Source organism: Staurois parvus, unplaced genomic scaffold (assembly GCF_062004578.1).
Source record: "Staurois parvus isolate SC_StPar_1 unplaced genomic scaffold, SC_StPar_1.0 ptg000243l, whole genome shotgun sequence".
Taxonomy (NCBI): Eukaryota; Metazoa; Chordata; class Amphibia; order Anura; family Ranidae; genus Staurois; species Staurois parvus.
In genome coordinates, this window is record NW_028318039.1 from 2,079,118 (window position 1) to 2,104,795 (window position 25,678).

A 25,678-nucleotide genomic window follows, 5' to 3' on the forward strand; every position below is an offset into this window, starting at 1 on the left:
TTGGTGAATATCACTTTCACTGCTTTAAAAATAGGGCCTAGTGTCTGAGTGAAAAATACATTGTAATTTTGAGGATTTCCTAACTCTCTCCTACTGTAGATGTGTGCTAGCCAGTCTTTCTCAACCTTTTAACATGGAGGAACCTTTAGAAAAAACTTTTGGCTCCACGTTATAGCAAGAGGACCCGCAAGTGTGCAGCCTTCTGCTACAGAGCTGACAATCAATATGTCTATTAACACTAGGCCAATGTTCAGGCTGAAGATACTGCTGCTATGTCTGGGTGGGGAGAGGGTACAGCCCCTGTCACATTGGACGAGTTTCTTAAAGCCCAGTTTAAACTTTCAGTTAAAATCTGCTAAATTCTAGGTGCATCATATCAAAAGGTGTTTACATACCAGCTTTATTTCAAAAGTAGTCACAGCCTGAGTAGAACTGTGTGTCCCCCGCCAACATACTGCATTGTAAGACCCTTGCTGTCTATGTGGAAACTGCAAATTTGACACTCTAGAGTTAGAGGTAAAGTTGTGCAATTTGTGGGGAATTCAAGATGTTCTAGCCACAGAGTTATAGATCTTGTCTACAGCAAGCTGTCAGGGGACATGTTTTTTTGGGCTCAATGCTCACTAGCATTACTATAAGCTTCGGAAAGCTGTTACCAGCATTTTTTTTCTGTTCCTAGACGCTAAATAATGTTATCCTATGTGTCCATGTATACTATTTTAGGCTAGTAGCTTTTTTATAAGCTTCAGCATTTAGGAGCAGAAAACACATTTTTGTAGTGTTTTTGGGAGCGTTTTTCTGGCAGAAAAATCACTGAACACTCAAACGCTTTTTTTCTATTTTTTTTTTTCTACATGTACTGTAAAAACACTAAAAACAGGTTTTTTTTTCCTCCTAGCGTTTTTTGAGCTTTTAAAAAATGCTAGTGTGTGTGGAGTCTAAAACAAAAAGTTCAATTGGGCTTTAAAGTGCATTGAAGCTAAAGCTCATTTTTTTCCTATAGGGTAAGTGGCTCTTTCATGATATCCTCTGGGACCTGTGTAACACCAGTGAAAATCAGCAATTGAAATGACACTTCTCGTACCACCCATTTGCAATATTCAAATACATGGTACCTCTGAAGTGGCATGCTGGTATATCAAGGAGAGGTCATTAAATGAATTATAAAGTGGAGTTCATAATACACCAACAAATATAGAAAACTATAAAAGAAACACAATTGCAGGAGTTATCAGGTAAACTGCTGATAGTGCAGATTTTACATCAACCACCCATCTTTACTAACATGACCCGTCGTAAGGTGTTAATTAGCGGTGTGTATTTTTTGGGTCACATTAAACTGTTCATTGTTCTAGGTGTGTTCTCTCTTGGCATTTGTAGCATTATGAAATTGTTACTGGATTCTGGGAATCTTCTTTGGTTTTTACTTCTTCCTATGATTTTACTGCAGTTGAAGGCTTACGGTCTGGTAAGCTATCCCCAGAAATGAGGCCAAATCTCTCAAACAGCAACACCAACAGATTTTTTTTTTGGTATTAAAGTAAAATCCAATTGGTTGGTGTGTGAGGCCTAACTTGTACAGGTTCAAATTAATTCATGCACTGGGACAGAAGCAGTGCTTGCCAGTATGTCCAACTGGTGACTGCTTTTCAGCTATGCATGTAGCTGGAAATGCCTTTTGATTGTAGCACATTTTCAGAATATATATTGTTTAAGGCTGTTGTTTTTTTCAGAATTTTATAACCTACCTAATAGCCCTGCCCTTTTGACAGATTTGTGTGAAGAATCCCAAATCTTACAACCATCCTACATTTTCATATCTTTTATTGTAAAGCGGTTGACTTACAGAGTGATACATCTTTATGCTACTCCCCTTTCACAGTAGTAAATATTAACTGCCTAATTTGCTGCTTTGAAGTCCAACTCTAGGAATTAGAAAAAAAATCTTGCCTTGCAGTAAGCCTCTCCTCCACTGCAAGGGTTAAATGCATGTTATATTTTGGATTGCTGGACTAAGGAGAAATACTTTTTGCATGCTCCAGTAGGGTCTCTCCAGTGCTACAACTGATTCCCTGCAGCCTCCTCCTTAAGCCACCTAGGGCCATGGTCACATGCTCATCCCCACCAAGTAAGATACAGAGTGATTAGCCCTGTATTGTGTTTGATGATACCGTAGGATGGACCGGACCTTTAGGGAGAAGAGGGCAGCGCAGGAGCCAAGCAGGGGGATAGGGTAAGTAATCCTGTCTGTTCCTCTAATCGCAACCCATAACAAGAATTTAACCCTTGCAATTTCATTTTTTCACTTGGAGGCTCAGCATCACATGAGGCTGTCACCTAGGGCAATCTGCATACAAATACAGTTTGTCTAGAACACCAACTCAGTCATGCTGACATCCTCCCTTCAAGGCATTTTTATTTGCATTACTTCTCCCACAGGCCAGTCCACTGTTTACATCAAGGCTAACGGCATTTTGATAGGTAAGGTGATGTGATGTTTTTAGTAAGCCTTGTACAGCACCCTGCCACAAGTCATGATTTACCTCTATTCAGAGTCCCAGTGATAATGTTGTTGGGCCTAAAATATGATGTATACTGAAAACCAGTTTTATTTAACTACTTTGCCTCTTTGGATGCACTACGTATGTCCAGAGAGTGAGGGGTTTAAAATGAGCAGTAGCAGTCATGAACTTGTTAGTGCTTTGTTCAGTTGGCTCCCAGCTATCATGTAAAAGTTATCTGTGTGGCTGTGAAGAGGAACAACTGTTCCCAGTTCTCCTTTGCTCTGTTCAGTGCTGTCATTCACTGGCTGCTGTAGCTGGGTGAGCAGCTAATAGAGCACAATCTGTGCTTGATTAGCTGCACTGGAGGGCAGGAAAGATATTGGGGTCTAAAAGATTGTTGATGTCTCCATAAAAAGTAGCCATCACCCGCTCAATGCTTGTTAGCTCCTCTATGAAAGCCGTTATTTTAAATAAAAAAATAAATTATAAAAAAATTAATCGTAAACCCCTTGCTCTGCACACACCCACAAATGCGCTCACAGGGTGTGTACATGTATGTAGAATGCGATTGCACCACACATGTGAGGTATTGCAGCGACTGCCAGAGTGAGAGCAATCATTTTAGGGCCTTAATTTATGGTTATTGCTAAACTGATAACCTGTAAAGGTTTTTAAAGCCTTGCCAATGGAGAATGATTCATTTTTCTCATTTTTCACAATATCAGGGGCGCATGCAATTTTAAGACTTGACATGTTTGGTATGAATTTATTTGGTGCAACCTCATCTTTTATATTTTACCAAAACATTGCATATTGCAGTTATTTGATAGCCACAATGCAGATTTTAATGTTTGCAAAAAATGAAAGCATTGTTTTAAAGGGCAACTTGTTAAAATATCCTTTGTGTATTGTTAATAGGGAGGGAACCTGGGAAATTAAATATATAAGCAAATCAAACTTAAGATTAAGAAATGTCACCTTTTTATTCATTACAGTTTTTAATAGCACCTGCTTGACTTTATTAACCAGGTTTATGACTGCACCTTATGCAAGACATAAAATAAAGTTACCATCCAAATCCACATGATGCAACTGCTGCTCCCTATCATTTAAATGGCCTATTCATCCTTCTTGTTGAATTGTGAGAAAATACTGTACAATAACTGTTTTGTGGTATTATTGAATGTTCCCACTTGATTGGGCATGCCTGGATCAGGGTGTGCTGGTCCTTGGTAATCACTCATTAGTGTCAGAAGTCACAATGTTATGTCTATGCACAATTGCATGTTTTATGATAGTTGTGTGCTCATGTTGTTACCCCTTTAATCTGCTTTCAGACAAGAAGAGACAGAAAGAAGATTAAAAAATGTGAGTATCGATGTGTTCTAGAAGTTTAATTGTTGCATGAAATGAAGTATGTAGTTTCTGTGCAGTGGATCTGTGTGCTTAGTTTTATTACGTTCATGGGTACATTATGCTGCTGCCCTAACTTGTTTTGCATGACACTGAATTTGTCATTGGACTTCTATATTGTATGTACGTCATGGTAGATGTTAACATACGAGAGATTTTTGCATCAAACCACTTTTTGCTGCTTTATTTACTTTTTCAATGGTGCAATTGGTTGTACACATTGAGTGAATAAAAGCAAAACCGGGCTCACTCTCTTCGTGCATTAACCTAGTAAACCAAGAATTTATTATAAAGCATTAAAATGGATACTCAACCAAAGGGGGATAAAAACAGACAAGAGTCCATAATAACAGTCCAAAGTGACGATAGACCCTTAGAAAGGTAATCTAGCACGTTTCGGGAGATGAACTCCCTTCATCAGAGCTAAAAAGTAAGCCTGCTATTCCAACTTATATAGATCACAAAATGGCTAGAGAGGACCAGAACACACCCCCCACGACAGCCCAATCAGGGCTGGGCCAATCTAGGTGGATCTCATAAAATGTCACAGCGAAAAGATGGTAATGTTCATGGGAACACGGATGGACAACCAGAATACTTGGGGCAATGGACATAGCAAAACATCATTTTGCTATGCCCATTGCCCCAAGTGTTTTGGTTGTCCATCCGTGTTCCCATGCACATTACCATCTTTTCGCTGTGACACTTTGACGAGATCCACCTAGATTGGCCCAGCCCTGATTGTGCTGTCATGTGAGGGGGTGTGTTCTGGTCCCCTCTAGCCATTTTGTGCTCTATATAAGTTGGAATAGCAGGCTTACTTTTTGGCTCTGAGGAAGGGAGTTCATCTCTCAAAACACATTAGATTACCTTACTAAGGGTCTATCGTCACTTTGCACTGTTATTATGGACTTTTGTCTGTTTTCATTCCCCTTTGGTTTGTGAGTATGCATTTTTATGCTTTATAATAAATTCTTGGGTTTACTACGTTAATGCACACCCCGTTTTGCTTTTGTTCACCTGTATCAAGATTTCCTGATCTTTAAGGGCTGCACCTCTACGAATGACAGTTTGTTATCTTAGTCTGCATGAAGATTTGAGCGCTGGTTTCGCTTGTGCATTTGCTACACATTGAGTGTCAAACTGTCTCAAAATGAAAAAACACCTGGCAGAACCCATTAAAACACGTCTTCTCCATGATTTCAGTCAGCATATTCTTTTACAGGCATCACTGGGAGACTGCCAAACACAACATGGAATATTATGATTTAAATCATGGGCCCATGGTACTTGGTTATTTGGTTTCCAAGGGCCATATTTTTTTTTGTAAAGCCATGTCTTTTTGCCAGGACCCATTTTTGATCTGTGAGCAGCAGTGCTACAGGGTTAAACAGCAGTTAACTTGCCAGAGGAAATTTTTATTAATCCGTTTATGATGTCAATATTTCCCTGAAATATATCTCCAGTCTGCTTAACAAACAGAAGTCCAGATGTGTTTAGGGTGGTACATTATATATCTGATTAAGTAAACCGTACAGAAGTTCCTTTTTCTCCACGTAAACCAAACGGTGCATAAAAAAAGATCCTGGTGGTACAGTGCATGCTATATTTAGCTTTCAGGCTTGGTCTCATTCATTAACATTCTTCTTGTCACAGAAAATTAGAGTTTTAGCTTGTTGGTGTGTCACTTTGCCTATGTCCTCAAAGTGTTTTCATATAAATATTCTATTCTAATGTAGAGGTTTAACTAAAGGCCAGATGCCGTGGTGCAAAATGTAACCATGTTTCATAACATTGAGCCCAATACAGTCTTCTATTCCAGATTTTAATAAAATGTGCTGAAATTACAACTTTTTTTGGGCTATTGAATTTGGAGCGATGATTGAGCCGTCTTTTAAACTGCAATTTAGCTTAAAAAATCCCCAACAGTGTTAGTCACATAATTTTACCCTAATGAAGAATGTCTCATGTTGTGCAGGCAGCTGGATCCTGGAGAAATCTTCACTGCAGGCATACCTGTCAGGCTGTTACTTCAAGCATTTTGGTGCCCCACACTGCCAACCACCACCCCTTTACAATGCATCCATCACCCCATATGGTATACACTTTCATTGCACTCCATTAAAGTAGCAAAACTTTCTTTTAAATTTTGGATAGAGTGGAGAGGGATTAGAACCTGTCAGATGGCAAAAAAATCTGACCCTCTTGCTTTATCCAAAATTAAAAACGTTTTGCCTGTAGTTCTACTTTAAGCTATAGTTGTTCAGTGGCTGCAATAATAATAACCCCCAGCACTGAATTATTTCTTTAAAAAAAAAAAATTTGGGGCAGTGCAGGTAATGTCCTAATGTGCTAACATGTAGGCTTTTTTTTAAAGCCTTCCAGAAGGCCCTGTCACTGATGACGGGCTTCCATGTTCACCTGGCCTTCCGGGTTGGTGGGCTTTGGCCATTTGAATGGCCTAGCCACGATGACGCCACTCCTGTGGCATGGTGGTCTGAATGGACAGCACCGTCCATCTAGAGTGCAGTGTGCATGCACTGGGGACATCACTGGTTGCTACTAAAGGAACTATCTCCTAAATGGTGCACATTTAGGAGATAGTTACTGTACCTACAGCTAATGCTTTATTATAGGCTTTCCTGTAGGTATAAATCAGTATGGAAGACTTTACTACCGCTTTAATAACACTCAGCATTGGTGTCAGTAGCTGCAATAATAATTCTAGTACTGGTCCGCATTCTACCCCCCCCATAAGTACACACTGGTGGTCAGTGGAAGTAGAAGTGTAACATCTCCCCATTCCCCTTCCTCCTTACCTGATCACACTCTTGTGAGTTGTTTGCCCTGCCCCTGAGGACCGGACTTTCAGTGACTAGCATTGAAAGACACAGAAAAGCATCCTGGATCTAGCTGAAGAGGAGTTCAGGAGAGCATAATCCTGGGACCTGGTCTGTACTGGACCAGTGAATGTTCCTCCCATCCCATACAAAGTTCAGCAATCACTGTTCTGATAAGATGGGCGATCTGCCTGCTTATCAGCTGCCCGATATCCATCTCCTCTTCCAAGGTGAATTTATATTGGGGTACCGCCAACTCCACACATTACCAAGCTCGGCAGTCTCCTACCTATTGCCAGGGTCACATCACTCAAATGAGCCCGTGCGAATGCAGCAGGCACGGGACTTATGGCGCTGGGATCTGTGGATTGCTGGTGGGACTTCCCTTAAAAATCTGAATCCCAAATAACTTTTGGTTCTGCAGTGGTTAATGAATATACGCCCCCCCTTTTTTTTCTTGTCTTCCTCTAACAGGATCTGTGAATGGGGGAGTGTCTCTAGTTTGTCACAGGATTATCTCGCCTATTTATAGATAATATATCATAAAAAACTTTTCTTTTTACACAAATCCAATCTCCATACAAAGTGTCTAACATAAAAATTAAAATGTCCCCAATGTTCTAAACAATATCCGTGAAACACTCTTTTTTTTTTTTTTTTTTTTCTTTCAAAAATTATTCTCAATTCCGGAAGTCTGCAGTGCTCATATACCTCGAAAAAAACAAAAACTCAAAATAGTGTTATATCCTTTATACAAAAAATATACCCCACACTGTGCGCAAAAAAAAAAAAAATTATTTTTTTTTGTCAAGAGTATGGATATAGATGCATCCAGCTGCACATATATTCCCTACTCCTCAAAATATAAACCAACTTTTTAAATGTGAAACACTCCAAAACGTGTGCACTCCAAGAAATCCGTGAAACATTCCTGTGTATATCACCACATTAAATTCAACTGTGCTCAAAAGCCACTCCAACTCGTGCAGCAATGAATAATTACCCTCTGGGTATATCAAAAAGGCATATCACAAGACTGGGATAATCTCTCTTCAGATTCTGCCCATCTTTTCCTCCAATTTCTTCATAGATAAATAATTAAATAGATAATTTTTTTTTTTTGTAGGTTTTGATCACTTTATACTGGCTTGGGAGAAAGGCACAAAGTTTATCTTATTATAATGGTCCACAACTTAACGTGAAGGCATTCGAAGGATTACTGGGACAAACGCTGACTAAAGTAAGAATAGTTCATTTATATTATACAAAACTGTAAATTACTTCTGGTAGATCTCACACAGTAGCAACTTTTGTTAATGTGTTGTAATATCTCTGCATTTTCTCTGCATTCATGGTGAAGGGGTTTTAATATATGTTGTGATGATGCGTGCACACAACCAAATACATACCTTTACTTTTTATGTTTTAGCACTTCTGTCAGGTTTTAAGTGCTCACTGAGGGCAGATCTGCAAAAGAGTTGAATTATTCTATCTGTAGGGGTTCTAGCCTTTTACTGCTCTTTTACAAAAGGCAATTTGATTTCTGTATGTGTTGGTGTATGGGAAACTATAATACTTTCCATAAAGGGTTGCAATTTCTGAGAACACCTGAACAGAATTTACTGTTAATTGACAGTTCTGTTTACATAACGTAAACTGCTATGGAGAGTGGTTTATAGCGGCCCCCCTTCTTTATCCTTTCCCTTATCTCCTTTCTAAACCTATATTTTCTTATTACAGATAGTTGTATAGAGCTGACAATTTACACAGTGCTTTACCTGACAGAGTATACAGAAAGTCTTTCTGTGATATGTGCTAATTGAGTAATTAGGAAACATTGTTAATTTCCCTTTAAATATCAGGCTGCGCCTCATACATTAAGCTCCTGTGTTTGAACATAAAATATGTTTTACAAGCTGTCATGAGGTGCAAGGTGAGAAGGGAGCGGCCATTCCTGCCAGTGTCAAAGTACAGTTCTTGACGTACTGTACATTCCCTTAGATTTTTTTTCTTTGCACTCTGTCCCATGCTTTGCTTTTTTTCTGTTATATGTTAGGGCCCCCGCCCCAACTACAGCCATAGCAGGAATTATACCCCCTGCCGCTTTTGGCCATCAATGCAACCCATTAAAGTGAAATGCGGGTTTCTCTTCAGAGACCAAAGCTAGTGTGAAAGAACCCATGGGAGTAATGAGAAAGTGGGGAAAAAACAGAAAACCCCAATGTGTGTGAGCCCTTTATAAGGGGACAAGTTTGATAGCTCAGGAAAGTGCACAGTTAAAGTGATTATCATTTAAAAATGATAGAGTGCCACTTACAGGTAGTAGCAGCTTTTATTGTCCCATTTGCTCTATACCAGGCAATTCTGATAGGCAAACTTAACAGTTACATATAATGACAGAGCCTGCCTGCCCCATGCCATCTCCCACACATTTCCAGTTGACCAGTGAGATGGCTCATAAGTGATGAGGCCAGTAGGAATGTGTGGGAGTTAAAAGGAAATGAATAGGCAAGCTCTGACAATACACAAAGTTGTCTGAGTTTGCCTGATCAGAATGGCCTGGCATTTGGGTGTAGAGTGTGCAGTGAGAGCTGCTGCAGGTATTTCCAGCTGCCTCTAGGTACTTGCACCATTTATACCTGTTAGCTCCCTTTTTGGGACAATAGTGTGATTAAAAACTCCTTCTCTGTTATATAAAATTAGGACCACCTCTGATTGGAAAATAGAACACTGAGCCAAAATATGGTTTATACAAATCTAGTCAACATTACATTAAATAGATTTGCTTTTTTTAAATGAATGCGGTTCAGGAAATATTTTTCACCTGAATGTCACATTTGTCAGAAATGTGCAATGTATTGTTTTTATGCTGTATCCAAAATAACAAAATAAATAGCAATTAAAAACAGACTAGGTTTGTAGCAGGTGTGGTGGTTCATTTTCTTTATAAACCACCTGGAAAGTCTAAAGGTTGAGTAATTTGCTTGCTAATGACTGCATTACACATTCCTAATCAGTTACACATTCATTTCTGTTTCATATTTATATGATCAAGTATTGTAGAGCTTAGAAGGTGGAAAAGAAACATACCTTATCACAGTATAAAAACATGCATATTGCACAAGAACCTGAAATAATAGTTCAAGTTTCAAATAATGGCTAGGACACAACCAGGGTGATTTGAATGTTCTCCCCTTTGTAAGGAATTCCTCCCATAGTCTAGAAGTATTTTTGGAGGGTGTATGTATAATGTATAATGTGTTAGTGCAATCAGGCAGGAAGATTCCTAGAGACTTGGACTAATTTGAATGGTTTTATGTATTTCTGAAACTGAAGTGTCAAGATCGTAATATGGAAGAGAAAACTGCCCCCCAACAAAGTACAAACCAGTTTCCTAAATAAACAAGTTCACTCTAGTTTGTATTTCTACTTAGAGTAAAAACATGCATAATCAGCATATGTAGTGCTACAGAAAACTGGCATGGTCTCCCTTCAGGAGATTGTCAGGAACTGTGGATGTTCTATAGGTGAGTATGGAGGCTGTTGGAAATCACTCCCATTTCAAGCCCTTTTACAGTCCATTGATCCTACTCTCACTACTCACTGCTGGGATCTGAGGGTTGCACATTAAGTACCAAAGGGTACAGGTTCGGCACCAGGGCTATAGACCGTACATGAGTGGTCAAATAATGTGCTCTCAAATCCCACACCAAGGACTGCCATATGTAAGTGCAAGTCCGACTAAAGCAGAGTATACACAGACTGTAATTTTGCCGGTTTAGCAGGAAGAGGAGATTTGATTGACGTTTTTAAGTACATTTAAGGGGTGACTAAGGTTCAGAAGGGCAGTATTTGAAGATCAAGAACATGGCCTCAAACTAGCAGGAGAAAAATTCAAAAACTAATCTTAGAAAGTATTTATTTTACCAAAAGAGTAGTTGATACTTGGAACTAACACTCAGCAGAGACAATCGACAGTTGTGGGTTCAAACATGCTTGGGACAAATATGAATCTATATTCAGACACTCAATGGTCATTTGTGTGTGTTTTTTTTTTGTGGTGTAATTCTTCTGTTTCTTTTGTAAATACAAACAGTTACTTTCTACGTTGAGCTAAGGCGAGATCCATTTTTACTAGTTATTTCATCTGATTATGCATAGTCTTCTTGCTACTATGAGCTTTTACCCAGAATTAAAATGATTCACAATGACGTAATTTCCCCTGCTTGTGTCTGTTTATTAAAGAGCTAATCATACCTTGTATTGTTTGAGAAAAATAAACTAAAAGGTTAAGTTTATGCATGCGGTAGTGCTTGCCTTCCCTCTGAAAAGACTGCATTGGGCAATTAACAGGATGCGAGGAGGTGATTTTTTTTAACTCTCTAAATGCTGCACCACTGCATAGCATTACCTGACTGATTCTCATTTGACAGTGGTACTACCTGCTGAATGTGACAAAGGGTGGTCAATGTTTCCATGGCATGTGTTCATGGGGCTTAAGGGGAGCAGTTAAAATCTGTCCCAACTGCCTGTTTTTACCCATCCTCTCATAAGCCACCCCTTCCCAGCTGCAGATTTAAACGAGCCGTAAGAGACCTCTTCATTTAACATGCCAAGCTTTAACAAAATCTGATGGTAGTGAAGAAATGCTTCAACGTTGGACCATTCTTGCTGAACATCAATGATAACTGTACTATTATTTGCAGGCTCTAGAAGAATCCAGTAGTTTGAAGAGAAGCGGTAGAGACAGTGGATGTGGTGATTTGTGGTACAGTGAAAAAGGGGACAAACTTGATTCTGCTCATAAAAGGGACGACTCTTGGGACAGCTTGGATTCCTTTGGCTCCAGGTCTTATACTAGCTTTTCTTCAGACACAACCCTTAAAGGAAGCAGTGAGGGTATGTTTCTCAAGTTATCTTATTTTTCTGTCGTTATTTTGTAAGCAAAATACCCTTTCTTTGCTTTAATTTTACTATACCTTAAAATTGATGAAAAAAAGGAGACTGATAATTGCTGATAAAATGGTGGATAGGCTGTCCAGTGAGCTGCAAGCCACAACATGATAGTACACATAAGAATAAATACCATTCCTATTCATAAATTGTCAGGAAACCTATATCTGTACCTGCACTTCTTACATTTCTGTTGCATTCTGAAACTGCCTATAATTCATGCCCTTAATGCTGAACTCCAGGAACTTGTGCAGGCATACTAGGAGTTAAGTCCAATGAGGTACATGCCACTTCCTGGACTTATCTCAATTATATACATCTGGCGTGTTTTTGAAGCTTCTGGAAGATGGCTATCACTATAGTTCCAGGAGCTCCAGTGTTGGACCTTATGGTGTTAGCTCCTTCGATGCAGCTGCTATGCCTGCTCTTCCCTTCCTCCTGCCTAATCAAATAAGGCTTTATATTCTGTAAACTTATTATCAAAATACAAAGGCTTCTGCGAGTAGACAGCAAAGGAGCAGGGTGGGATTAGCTTCTGTGTGTGCTACTTCCCTCTGAGTCCAGAGCATCTGGCAGATATAAAAGGCAAACATTGATGCAGCTCTGTAGCACTGATGCAGCTCTAGAGCAGTGTAAATCTCATATGTAAATGCATATTTCCACTTGTGTTACAGAGTTTGCTTGAAAAAAACCTATGTTTTTCAGTGGGAACCAAGCTAGATTCTACTAAGTGGATCCTGGAGCTAGAAATCAAAGCATAGTTTGGTAAATAAGGAATACTATTAATAATGAGCTTAAATTTAATTTGGTACTCATTTGAAGAATGCTTAAATCTAGATTTTTGTGAAAAAGTTGGCAAGGTGTATTTGTGAAAACAATCAAAGACCCATGATTAAAGCCAATATATTTTTCTCTGTGGTAGTATTTCATATCCATGCAGAACTATAGAAAGATCCACAAGTAAATTGAGTCTTTTGGAGTATTAAGGATTAAAATATTGACTTGAGACTATATCTCAGTACAGTTTTCATAGTTCATTGAGATATTTTGAGACGAGATTCAGGCCTTTGTTTTTTGGGGGCTGTGTTTTTTTACTTAATATCCTATTGTGCATACCGTCATTCTTCTGAATAAGTAACCTGCATAGTGCTATTCATCTTTTGTGTGTTTTTGTAAATAGACCAGAATGGTTTGCTTTTACTTTTTGTGACGTACTTGCTCTTCGATCATCTGTTTTTGTAAGTGGAAAAATTAAGTAATACAAAAACCATGACTATAGATAATGAAATCTAAGTCTGGCACCTTGACTGACCAACCTTCATTAATCAATTCTTTTGGTCTGGTTATTTTTTTTGTTACTGACTTCTGAAATGTGTATTTTTTTTTTTAAGTTTGCCATGCACCTCTTATTTTTTCCCGAAGATAGAAGTCTGCCCCACAGGCTGACATTCTTCATGGCAAGGGGTCCACATGCACAACAATCTTTTCTTATAGTTATACTAGCACATATGCAACATGTAGGTGATTAAGGTGAGGACCAGGAAACCAAACATCGTATCTTGCACATGTGGTTCTCAGGAGGGTTTGTTGGGGAGGGCGGGTTCACGCACACTTTTTTTTTTTTTTTTTAGCTACTAGATTTATGCTTTAGACAACTTAAGCGCAGGAAGGTTTTACCCCTTCGTTTTTTATGATTCGGCACTGCGCTACTTTAACTGACAATTGCGTGGTTATGCAACACTGTACCCAAGTGAAATGTATCTAATTTTTTCACACAAATAGAGCTTTCTTTTGGTGGTATTTGATCACCGCTGTCTTTTATTTTTTATTATATAAACAAAAAATAACCGAAAAGTTTGCAAAAAACAGTATTTGTTACTTTCTGCTTTTAAAACCTATCCAGTAAAAACTGTAAAAATCTAATTTAGGCCAAAATGTATTCTGCCTCATGTCTTTTGGTTAAAAAAAAAAAAAAATTGTAAGTGTGTATGTATGTATGTATGTGTATGTGTGTGTGTATGTGTATGTGTGTATATATATGTGTGTGTGTATATATATATATATATATATATATATATATATATATATATATATTAGTAATGGTAGGTATCAGTGACCTATAGTAGGACTGTTGTAGTGCAGTGGGCAATCTGATACTGACACTGACATCTCCAGTGACATTAATACAGTGATCAGTTCTGATGATATACACTGTCACTGTGCTAATGACACTGGCTGGGATGGGGGTAACCTTTTAGGGGCAACCAAAGGGTCAAATGTGTGCCTACCTATGTGTACTGTGTGTGATATTTTACTACGTGTGCTGGTTTTTACTCCCTGCTTTGCAAGGAGAAAATAACGGCACATCACTGCTGTCTTTAGAGAGTCCTGTTTACCAACACAGGGCTCTCTTCTGTCATTCGCTGAGCCGGTCAGCGAGTTCCAGCCATAAATCTTTTTTCTGGGACTCACTGATCGGCATGTGCTGTAGAGAACGACAGTGCAGCCAGGGTGACGTGAGCAGGCACATGCCCTCTACCTGGAAAAGCCGGAGCATGTGTGTGATTCGACATAGGACATCCACTCTGCCGCAGTACAGTAGGTCCCCGTCTTACGAACGACTTCCGTTTCGGGAGAACGTTCGTAAATCGGATTCATTCGTAAGTCCAACAAAGTGAGTCTTATACACCTTTGACACAAATATACAATGTAAAACATAAAAAAACACACAAATACTGTAAATAAACTATTTTTACTTTAACAGTTACCGCATTTTCCGGTGTATAAGACGACTTTTTAACCCTTGGAAATCTTCTGAAAAGTCAGGGGTCGTCTTATACGCCAGGTGTCATGCTGAAACTTGCTGTACCGGGACTTCCGAGCTGGTGTAGCGGCAAGATGAGTATGCCCATGAAGATGTGTATCCCTGACGTTTCTGCGCATGTCACGGTTTTCGGCAGCAAGGTCGGATGCAGCAGTTGAGTTCTCGATTGATCGTGACTGAAACTGTGACATGCGCATTAGCGTCAGGGATACACATCTTCATGGGCATACTCATCTTGCTGCTACACCCGAGTAGCGGCTGCGATGGGAGTGCTGAGTTGGCGAGCCATGTGTGCCCACGTGGATGACTGGAAGAATGCGAAGATTACCGGTATTTATGAATTCTCTGCTACGGACATCGATGGCAATGTAGTTTCCCTGGAGAAATACAGGGGCTATGTCTGTATCATTGTTAATGTAGCATCTAAATGAGGAAAAACACCTGTAAACTACACTCAGCTTGTAGAAATTCACGCCAAATATGCTGAGAAAGGTTTACGTATCCTCTGATTTCCCTGCAATCAGTTTGGAAAGCAGGAACCTGGGGATGAAGCTCAAATTAAAGGCTTCCTACAATGTAAAATTTTATTTAAATTTGAATTGCCTTAGCTGTTGATTGAATGATGACTCATAATTGTATACACTAAAAATAAAAAAAAAAAAAACTGTATGATGGGGTAGTCAGTATATTTTGGCATATACCTGTGTACTGCTCGGATCATCTTGGAGACAGGGAGGGCTGGAAGAGGTCTTATACGGTGAGTATAGCCCATACCCTATATTTTGACAGGAAAAGTAGGGGGTCGTCTTATACGCCGGAAAATACGGTACCTTAAAATGGTGGTACAGTACAAATATAAACTTTTAGTTACAGTACGTTAAAATGGTACAGTACAAATGTAAATAAACGTTTTAGTTACTGTACGTTAAAATGGTACAGTACAACTGTAAAACTATTTTTACTTGAACAATTACCTTAAAATGGTGGTACAGTACACCTGTAAATTATTTTTGCTTTTACAATTACCTTAAAATGGTGGTACAGTACCACAACAGGCATATTGTGGAAAAAAGTTACTAACTGGAGGAGGGAGGGTAGGTGGGAGATGGTGGAGCTGAAGGATCATCAGCAATTAGAGATGGAGGCCAAGATGGAATTTGGCCCACAACTGATGTTGATGGAGCTGAAGGATCATCAACAATAGGAGATGGAGGGCAAGACAGATTTTCACTCACACCTGATGTTGATGACACAGGTTTTTTGATGGATTCAATTCTGTCTACCCTCTGTAAAAAATTATCTAGTCATATCTTAGTAGCTTTTTCTTTCTCATCATAGCGGACTCTATAGCACTGGATTGCATTCTGAATGGCTGCTGCAACCTTTGTGTATCGTTCTACGTTGGGGTCCTGTGCCTCAAAAACTGACAATGCCTCTTCAAGTAAAGAAAATCTTGCCATTTCCAGTGTTGTGAATCTCTTTGGTTCTTCAGTTACATCTTGCTCTTGGCTCTCTTCGTCTTTTTGCTGGTTCTCTAATTCCATCAGGTCCTCATTAGTAAGCTGCTCATGTTGCACAGCATGGATTTCAATGAAGTCGTCCTCTTGCAGATCTAGCTCCAGCTTTGTGCTAAGGGTCACTAAGTTGTTGAAGACCTCTTTGGACTCCTTACCCATCTTCTCAAGTCCATGAACTTCATGAACAAACCACTGGCAAAGGTTCTTCCAAACCCAATTCATGGTGACAGCCGAAACCTCACGCCAAGCAAAGCTGATGTTTGTTATGGCTTTGTAGATGTTATAGTAGTTCCAAAATTGTCGCAAAGTTGTTCTTGTTTCATCAATAGCCTTCACTGCCTGACAAAAAGTGTGACGTAAATAATATTTCTTGAAAGTCGCAATAACTCCTTGGTTCATAGGTTGGATGAGCGCCGTAGTATTTGCTGGCAGATGCGCTACTTTGACGTTGGAATGAAAGTCATCCATGTATTAGGGGTGACCTGGTGGATTGTCAAGCAGCAAAAGAATGTTGAATGGGATATCTTTCTCCAAACAATATTTTTGTCTCTCTGGGATAACGTAGTGGTAAAACCAGTCCTGGAAAATGGCCTGTGTAACCCAGGCATTGGAGTTACTCATCCACACAACAGGTTGAGAGCCCTTGGCTATGTTTTTGAGGGCTCTTGGGTTCTCTGAATGGTAAACTAGGAGAGGCTTTAGTTTCATATCACCGGAAGCATTGCCACCAAATGCCTGGCATCACCTTTTCTTCCTTACTGATGTAACTTCGTTCTGGCATCCTCTTTCAGTCCAGTCCTGTCTCATCGACGTTAAAAACCTGTTGGGGTAAATAAGCACCTTTCGTCAATAATTTCTCTAAGTGTTGCTGGATATTCTTGGGCAGCTATGGTATCTGCACTGGCAGCCTCACCACTTACTTTTATGTTGTGAAGGTTGGCTCTAGCCTTGAATCTGTTAAACCATCCATGGCTGGCAGTAAAAGATGCACACTGTTCACCCCGTTTTTTGTTCAAGTCTGCAAACAGGCTTTTAGCTTTTTCTTGAATAAGCATTATGCTGAGTGGGACTTGATGATGATCCTGCATCTACACACTGAGAATTTTCTCCATCTCCTTTATCACTTTACCACGCTTTTTGGATATTATTGTTGACTTCATAGGCACAGCAAACTTCACATGTTCCATGATCTTGGCCTTGTTCTTTAGAATTGTGCCAGTGGTTGAATGATTCATGTTATAAGAACGATGTCAACACAAATAAAGGGCTATGGTAAAAGTCAAATTAATGAGCGCAGGAATTTAAAAAAAAAAATTAAGCTGAAATTCAGATGTATATTTAAAATAAGTTAGTAATTCTTAAAACTGTCTTCAGTTTCTACAAATAGTATTTAGTATTTATAAAACACATATTATGGAAGAAATAATAGGTGATCTTGCAAGTTCTGTGTCAAGTTTTATATTGGATTGATACATACCTGTGTAAACAAGTTACATTTTATAGCTTACTGTAATGGTAGAGCAGCTGTTCTTGAATACACTACAGGAGTGCGTAGGTGGTCCATCATATGGTCCATAATAACCTTCTGTAACTTTACAAGTTTCCAATTATAATTTCCTGACAATTAACCATATACGGCAAAGTTATATTAGCTGCTCCTTTTAATATTAGAGACATCTTTGAGCTCCAGCCAGGTGACTTTGCCTGGTCTGCAATGTCAGTCTGCTGCAAGCAGGAAAAAGCATTTCCCAGCTTCCTCCCCATCAGTGATTAGACTGCAGTATTATAATTTTGCAGCATATTACTAGTTGAAATGCTGTAGAAGGGGGGACTTATCTAAACAGGTGCAAAGATTTACATGATTTTGTCTAATCTCTGAGCCATCTTCTCAGTCCAGAAAGCATATGCTGACCATGGTTGATGCCAGATAGAATATAGCACCGTCCTTTTGATGCAAAGCAAAATAAAGATTTTATTTTGAACTTATCTGTCTACTTTATGCAGGAAAATGGCACAGTGCCACCACTCTCCCAGTTATGCAGACCATAAAGAAATGTGCAAAAAAATTAACTTTTTTCACCACTACTTTTTCAAACAAATGTAACATTTTAGAGGTTTAATGAGAGTTTGCCATACCTAGATTGAAATGTGAATTCCCGCGCTCGACAGAAGTCAGTTGTTTAATGGACGTCTGTTGTAGGGACATGTTGGAAAACTTTCCAACAGCCATTAATCTGTGTTCTCTGACATCCACTTTTTTTTTTGTATCATTCGGCCTAGTGTATGGCCAGCTTTAGTGTAGTGCAACACTTTTGTATTGAAGTACTTTTTTTATTGACCTTTTATACATCAGACCAGAAAGGGGGAGAAAGGGATTTGTTACAAAAGAGGGACTGCTCCTGTTTGAGGAATTTCTAGAGAGTAAACAGTATAAACTTTAGTTTAAAAACTGAAAAATAAAATAAATATACATTTGCATCATAAATCAGATTCCCTCCTCCTCATACTAACCTACACCTAACTTACCACTGTGTTTACAAGTTGTTTTGCTGATAATTCTTCATCCTCCCATTTAATGTGTTTTCTATTTTATAGTTATATACTTTATTTTTTACTGAACATAATGCAAAACCAATTTTATTTGTTTTCTTCCAGGTGGGGAAAGTGACACAGAGTCTGAACTGACCTACAAAATGCAAGAGCCGACTAAAAATGACATGTCTTTCAGACGGACTGCTTCAGTGGAGCCCAAAGCAGCTGCTAACTTTAACCAGTTCCTTCCAAGTAAAACAAAACCGTTAAGTTACATGCCAGCACCCCTGAGGAAGAAGAAAGTAGATAAGAATGAGGACAACAGGAGGAGCTGGGCGAACCCGATCTTCACCGAGCCTGATGGGACATTTTCCAGGTATGTCTGTTTTGTATGTATGATAGCTGGCTGTTTATGATCCCTCCTATAACTATGTACGTAGGACTGAAAAATGGCAGTGTTTCTAATAAACTTTTATATATAATTGGTCATGGTAAATGACATAATGTATGACTTTGGGAAAAAACATATATATTTTATATATAGATTTAATGTATGTTATTAATATTAAAGAATATTGGCGAACTGGAAAGTGCAGAAAGGGGCAACGAAACTGATGAGAAGCATGGAGAATCTCAGCTATGAGAAGATTAGCTGAAATGAATTTACTCTCTCTTGAGAGGAGGAGACTAAGGGGGATGTGATCAACATGTATAAATACATAAGTGGTTTATATAGTGAACTTGGTGTAGAATTATCCACTTTCAGGTCATTACAGAGGACAAGGGTACACTCTTTACATCTTGAGGAAAAGGGATGTAGCCTTACAGATAGGCTTCTTCACAGCAAGAGCTGTGAAAATGTGGAATAGGCTCCCTAAAGAACTGGCTCTGAGCAGCTCAGTAAATTTAGTAAGTTTAGTATTTTTAAAAAAAAAAAAAAAAAAAAAAAAAAAGATGAATGCGTTCCTAAATGAACAAAACATAATTGGATATTAATATTTAGAGGGAATAATGACAGGTGTAGTTTATCCAGGGAATATTCGATTGCATCATGAGGGATCAGGAAGGAGTTTTATTTTTCACCTGCTGGCAAAATGGAATCTTGCTTTGTCTTTTTGCCTTCCTCTGGATCAGCTGTGGATATAGAATTGTGTATGTTGAGGTTTTATATTTGTGTGCTTATTTTTTTCCCCTATTTATTATTGGTTGAACTAAATGGACTAGTGTCTCTTTTTTTTTCAACCTAACTATGCAACTATGTTATAACTGTTACTACATTTTGAATATTTACATGGCATCTACTCAAGTCCAGAACATTGGTGCTTAGGGGACTTTGCAAAGACAAGTTACTGAAATAAAATTAATTTGCAAAACATTTTGAAGCAGTTCAGATTCTGAGGATGATGGGAAGTTACCCGATTTGGTACTTGATGATTTAGCGCAAAGAAAGTTTCTCATAAATGCCAAGCCAGCTGCAACTTCCACTCTCCACGCATCATTCAATATAGACTCTGTGAAACCTTTCAGGTCAGAGTTATGAAGTTAGCTGTTGGGCTATTCATATTGACTTCTCTGTGTGTGAATTTTCAGCTATTACTACTTGTTTGACAAATCTAAGACTTGTTATGGATTTGAAAGTGGTTGATATCTGGTAAGACAAACTAATGTTTGCTGTGTTGCCGGTTTTGCTAAAAGCATGCTGAAAGATACAAATAATCTTGGCATAAAGCGTTAACTGGCTCTTTTTGTACATTAGCCAAGACCAAGGATTGGTTCCGAAGAGCCAAAATGGCCAAAAAAGTCATTTAGTTTATGACAGATTATCTTCAGATGAAGATGAAGAATTTCAAAGAGAACTTCCAAATATTATCAAGGATGACCTCTATGCTAGAAAAGTCAGTCTACCTCCACATCAGTTGAAAGATGGGGCATTTCTGCACAAATCTGAACAAATGAAGGATCAAGTTCAGAAAATAATGCGGACTAGAACTCCTCGTCATTGGTACAATGAATTTCAGGGATTCAGGTTTGTGTTCCTATTTTAGCTGTTTATGTACCTTTTATGAATTGTAGGACTTACTAGAGGTTTAAAACGTTCCAGATGTGTTTGCTACCTGAATGTGTTAGTTTAGAACGCCTACACAATGAAAACAAAAGCAACGACACCTACTCTTATTTGTTCACTGCAGTATACCTGTGACAAGTTGTAATACTATTAACAAGTGCTATTCCATAGCCACTTATGTGTCTGAGTGAAGTAGTCTTAGCTCTACCCTCATGCTGCAGAGTTTCAATTCAGAGATAGTGCTGTATACTACTTGTGTGCAGACCTACGAATTATTTAGCAAAGATGCTAATGATAGAACCAAGTGAGTCAAAGGAAAAGGTTTGAGCGATTGTCCACCGATGCTCTGCACTCCTACATGTGGAAATGTTTTGTTATATTTAGGATTGTAGGTTTCCCTGTTTCTTCAATCAGCCACTTTTTGTTACAGATATCTTTTTCTCATGATATGTTTTCATTAGTGTATAGTAGTAATGCTGTGAAAATCCTAAAACCTGCAAGCCAGATTCTCATTCAACATTTTATTGCAATGACTACAGTAAGCGAGCCATGGATGACAGTGAATGGGCATCTGATATTGCATCAGTTTTAAAGCTTAAAACTGATGTGCTGCAAGATAAGGAATTTGAAGTCCGATCAGACGTCATCAATAACAGTAGAGAAGGCAAGAAAACGGATCCATCAGAAAAGCCAAGGTGGTGACGATAGCATGATTTGCATGTTGGAAATGAGTGTGTTTTAACTTCCTATAACCATTTAAACCATAATTGTGTTATGTTTAATTTGATGTTGTTTACAACATTTTAGAGAACAAGAATTAGAGAGAGAATTTTATATCTAATCTGATATAGTTTTTTTTGTTTCACTTTTTGGACATTACAGTCAATTTTTAATACTTCAGGCACTTCAGAAAATAACTTCTGATTTGATGTCTTCGGAAAATAAAGCAAAAATTGACCCTACATCTGGCCCTAGACTAATACACTCCCTTTCACTATCAACAAATACTCAGTCAGAACATGGTGTATATACAATGCCAGATCTAGAAAATGATGATTTGTTTGCACGTAAAACTGGAACATTTCACCTCAATCAAGTAATCAATCTTGGAACCCCTTTGGCTCAAGTACTGGAAATTGAAAAAGACATTGTACTACAAAATAATAAAGAAACCGAAGAACTTCCTGATTTGGTAAAAGATGACATGATTACGCGTAGAGGTCAGTTGGAACCCAAAGAAGTTCATCTCTCAGGTGCACCAGAAATTTACAATGCAGTCCCATTTCCAGATCCTTTGACCCTTCCTGAAGAAATACAGTCGAAATTCCTCTGTTTGGTAAAGAAACCCACAGGACCTGAAAAGGCCGATAACCAAGGAAGAGTGCTTAATCCTTCTGAAAAACTCAGGAAAGATGATATGTTGACTCGAAAAGTTCAGTTGTGTCAGTCATCTCTGGCATCAAGGCCAAAACAATTCATCTATGGCCCTTGCAGTGAGGAAGACATAAAAAAGTGGGAATCCATTAGAGAGGCTAGCAAAACAAGACACAAGAAGCACCAATTGGTGGAAAGGTCAGACCCTGTGTTATGTGCATGGAAGCAAGCTCAGTTCCGTGTGTTGGTGTGGTATATGTTAATTTAGTATTCAGAATTTTTAGTGTCTTATGGATATATCTATCGATCTGGTTTTCAGAAAAAATAAAATTCAATTAATACTTCATAAGCTAACTTTTACCAGCGTGTGTTTCCATCTGTAACTGCTGTCATTCTAAAATTGTGTTCATCTGTAAATGTAAGACCTGCCCTTCATTTAGAATTTTTCTTTAAATACTGGAACTTGGTGTCATTTTTTCTTTTATATGCAGCAAAACATGCATTTTGGTTTATGAAGATGAATTACAAGTAGAAATCCCATTCTTTGCTAGACACTGATTCACTTCCTTGTGCTACAGTTGAATGTGAATAGAGAATGGAAATTCTGTGGGCCTATTTACTGTATACCTATGCATGTGCATTACCATTCATGCTGCAATACATATGGAACAGTGTGAATCCATCATTAAGAGTTATCGCCAGAGTGAAAATATAAATACATCAGTCTATTGACTGTGAAAACTATGCAATTGGTTTGTTTACATGTTACCAAAATATTGTGATCTGGATTTTATTTTGTTTATAAAAATGCGTTTTTTGGTTATAAAGCAAATGTACATATGATTTTCTCTCTGGTTTCTCAGACTGCGGGAAAAACTTTCCGTTGACAGTGGGTAAGTTTTAATATTCGCGTGAAAGGGATATATTGATCCTTTTTTGTGCAGTAATAGTGTTAACTTTTTATTCACTAACTTGTGACAGCCAGTTATGACTTGGCAGGGGTGTAGTGCAGATATGCATGCAGCTTTTTACATGCTATGCTTTAAAATATTAATGGAAACATCTGCTCCTCAGGAATTATTTCCTAGCAAGCTGTGTGTGGCTTTGTTTTGGCATTAATGACTAAAATAGGAACACATTGAATAAATAGGATAAAATAGGAAAAATGAATAATTGTGCTTGGGTTGCTTCAGTAGTTTTCCTTTTACATGTCTGAGAAATGAGAAATTCTAAAGGATGGCAAATCTGAAGCCTTACAGGAAACACTAAATGGATTCTCAAAAGTTTATTTTTTATTCCCTAGACTTGTAGTGCCTTGCTTCTTTAACTTTTATTTGATTTTCCAGTATAAAAAGAACAAAATGTTTATAAAAATTCACGTATACACATTCCATAATACCCCATTATACCTCCCCACCCTATCCCCCTCCCCCGTTTTCCCTTCCCCCTCCCCCGTTTTCCCTTTCCCTCTCCCCCGTTTTCCCTTCCCTCTCCCCCTCCCCCGTTTTCCCTTCCCCCTCCCCCTCCCCCGTTTTCCCTTTCCCCCTCCCCCGTTTTCCCTTTCCCCCTCCCCCGTTTTCCCTTTCCCCCTCCCCCCCTTTTCTCTTCCCCCTCCCCCCCTTTTCTCTTCCCCCTCCCCCCCTTTTCTCTTCCCCCTCCCCCCCTTTTCTCCCTCCCCTTTTCTCCTTCCCCTTTTCTCCTTCCCCCCTTGCCCCCCACACCATTTCCCCCTTCCCCCCATCTCCTTTTCTCCTCCCCCCATCTCCTTTTCTCCTCCCCCCATCTCCTTTTCTCCTCCCCTCATCTCCTTTTCTCCTCCCCTCATCTCCTTTTCTGCTCCCCCCACCTCCTTTTCTCCTCCCCCCACCTCCTTTTCTCCTCCCCCCATCTCCTTTTCTCCTCCCCCCATCTCCTTTTCTCCTCCCCCCCCATCCCCTTTTCTCCTCCACCCCCATCCCCTTTTCTCCTCCACCCCCATCCCCTTTTCTCCTCCCCCCCATCCCCTTTTCTCCTCCACCCCCATCCCCTTTTCTCCTCCACCCCCATCCCCTTTTCTCCTCCACCCCCATCCCCTTTTCTTCTCCACCCCCATCCCCTTTTCTCCTCCACCCCCATCCCCTTTTCTCCTCCACCCCCATCCCCTTTTCTCCTCCACCCCCATCCCCTTTTCTCCTCCACCCCCATCCCCTTTTCTCCTCCACCCCCATCCCCTTTTCTCCTCCACCCCCCATCCCCTTTTCTCCTCCACCCCCATCCCCTTTTCTCCTCCACCCCCATCCCCTTTTCTCCTCCACCCCCATCCCCTTTTCTCCTCCACCCCCATCCCCTTTTCTCCTCCACCCCCATCCCCTTTTCTCCTCCACCCCCATCCCCTTTTCTCCTCCACCCCCATCCCCTTTTCTCTCCCCCCCCCATCCCCTTTTCTCCTCCACCCCCATCCCCTTTTCTCCTCCACCCCCATCCCCTTTTCTCCTCCACCCCCATCCCCTTTTCTCCTCCACCCCCATCCCCTTTTCTCCTCCACCCCCATCCCCTTTTCTCTCCCCCCCCATCCCCTTTTCTCCTCCACCCCCATCCCCTTTTCTCTCCCACCCCCATCCCCTTTTCTCTCCCCCCCCATCCCCTTTTCTCTCCCCCCCCCATCCCCTTTTCTCCCCCCCCCATCCCCTTTTCTCCCCCCCCCATCCCCTTTTCTCCCCCCCATCCCCTTTTCTCCCCCCCCCCATCCCCTTTTCTCCCCCCCCCATCCCCTTTTCTCCCCCCCCCCCATCCCCTTTTCCCACATCCTCTTCCTGACCTATATCTTCTCTCATGTTTATCTCCAGCACTGCTCTCCCTCAGAATCACACTTAAGGCTCTCTCCTGGCTTCTAAATTTCTCCATCAATTCCCCCCAGTTCCATATATCTTTCAGAGGATTTAAATTTTAACCAACTGTGAGCTGCGTTTGGTGTAATATACCATTTAGTTAAACATTTATAATTCATCTCAACTGTGCTCATATTTGTCACCTCATGTGTTAATTTGAAAACTTTATTCCATTGCTGTACACTCAATTTTGTTCCAAGCTCCTTTTCCCATTTTTCCAAAAACCCCGGAGGATCAGTTCCTTCCATAGCCATTAGGATCTTGTAAATCCTAGAAGTAACATGTTTTGGAGTTATGTTTTCATTTAACAGTTTTTCAAATGGGTACATATCCTCTGATGCCCTCAATGGTTGAGGGAGACTTGAAACTAAATGATTTAGTTGATAATACCCCGGCTCATCAAATGTGATTAAATCTTTTTTCTTCAAGTTTTGAAAAGTGTGCAATTTCCCTTCCTTCAATATATCCTTCAAGTATGCATTCTTATCCTTTAACCATTTCCCAAAAATATTATCCTTCCCTGGAGTGAAATACTCTGTTCCCTCCAAAGGAGTCAATATGGAGTCCCCACGGAAAAAAGCCCAGTTCCACGAGGCCGCATATTTGTGTGATGTCAGCGGGAAGGGGTTAAGGTCTTTTAACTCATCTCTTATAGGTATTCTCTTCAGGTATATATCTGTTCCTCTCTCCTTTTTTTTTTTTTTTTTAAATGTCCCAACTTATAAAGCTTTTTTGTCATCTTTATCTTTATTCTTTTCCCTTGTTCCTTCTTTTGCTCTGTTCCTGCCG

The 25,678-nt window shown here is 39.6% G+C and overlaps 1 protein-coding gene across 12 annotated transcripts in view; it reads left to right on the forward strand.

Annotated features, from left to right (window-relative positions):
- Positions 1-25,678, forward strand: part of LMO7 (LIM domain 7) — a 230,400-nt gene that overhangs the window by 153,032 nt on the left and 51,690 nt on the right. For 6 of the 12 annotated variants that reach the window (XM_089680371.1, XM_089680372.1, XM_089680374.1 and 3 more), the window contains exons 6-14: positions 3,842-3,872; positions 7,884-7,997; positions 11,464-11,656; positions 18,707-18,959; positions 19,967-20,110; positions 20,340-20,609; positions 21,188-21,343; positions 21,531-22,220; positions 22,886-22,915. In XM_089680371.1, coding sequence (XP_089536497.1) covers positions 3,842-3,872; positions 7,884-7,997; positions 11,464-11,656; positions 18,707-18,959; positions 19,967-20,110; positions 20,340-20,609; positions 21,188-21,343; positions 21,531-22,220; positions 22,886-22,915 — 1,881 coding nt within the window. The remainder of the gene's footprint in view (positions 1-3,841; positions 3,873-7,883; positions 7,998-11,463; positions 11,657-18,706; positions 18,960-19,966; positions 20,111-20,339; positions 20,610-21,187; positions 21,344-21,530; positions 22,221-22,885; positions 22,916-25,678) is intronic. The other 6 variants (XM_089680379.1, XM_089680382.1, XM_089680383.1 and 3 more) reach the window with 4 other exon arrangements.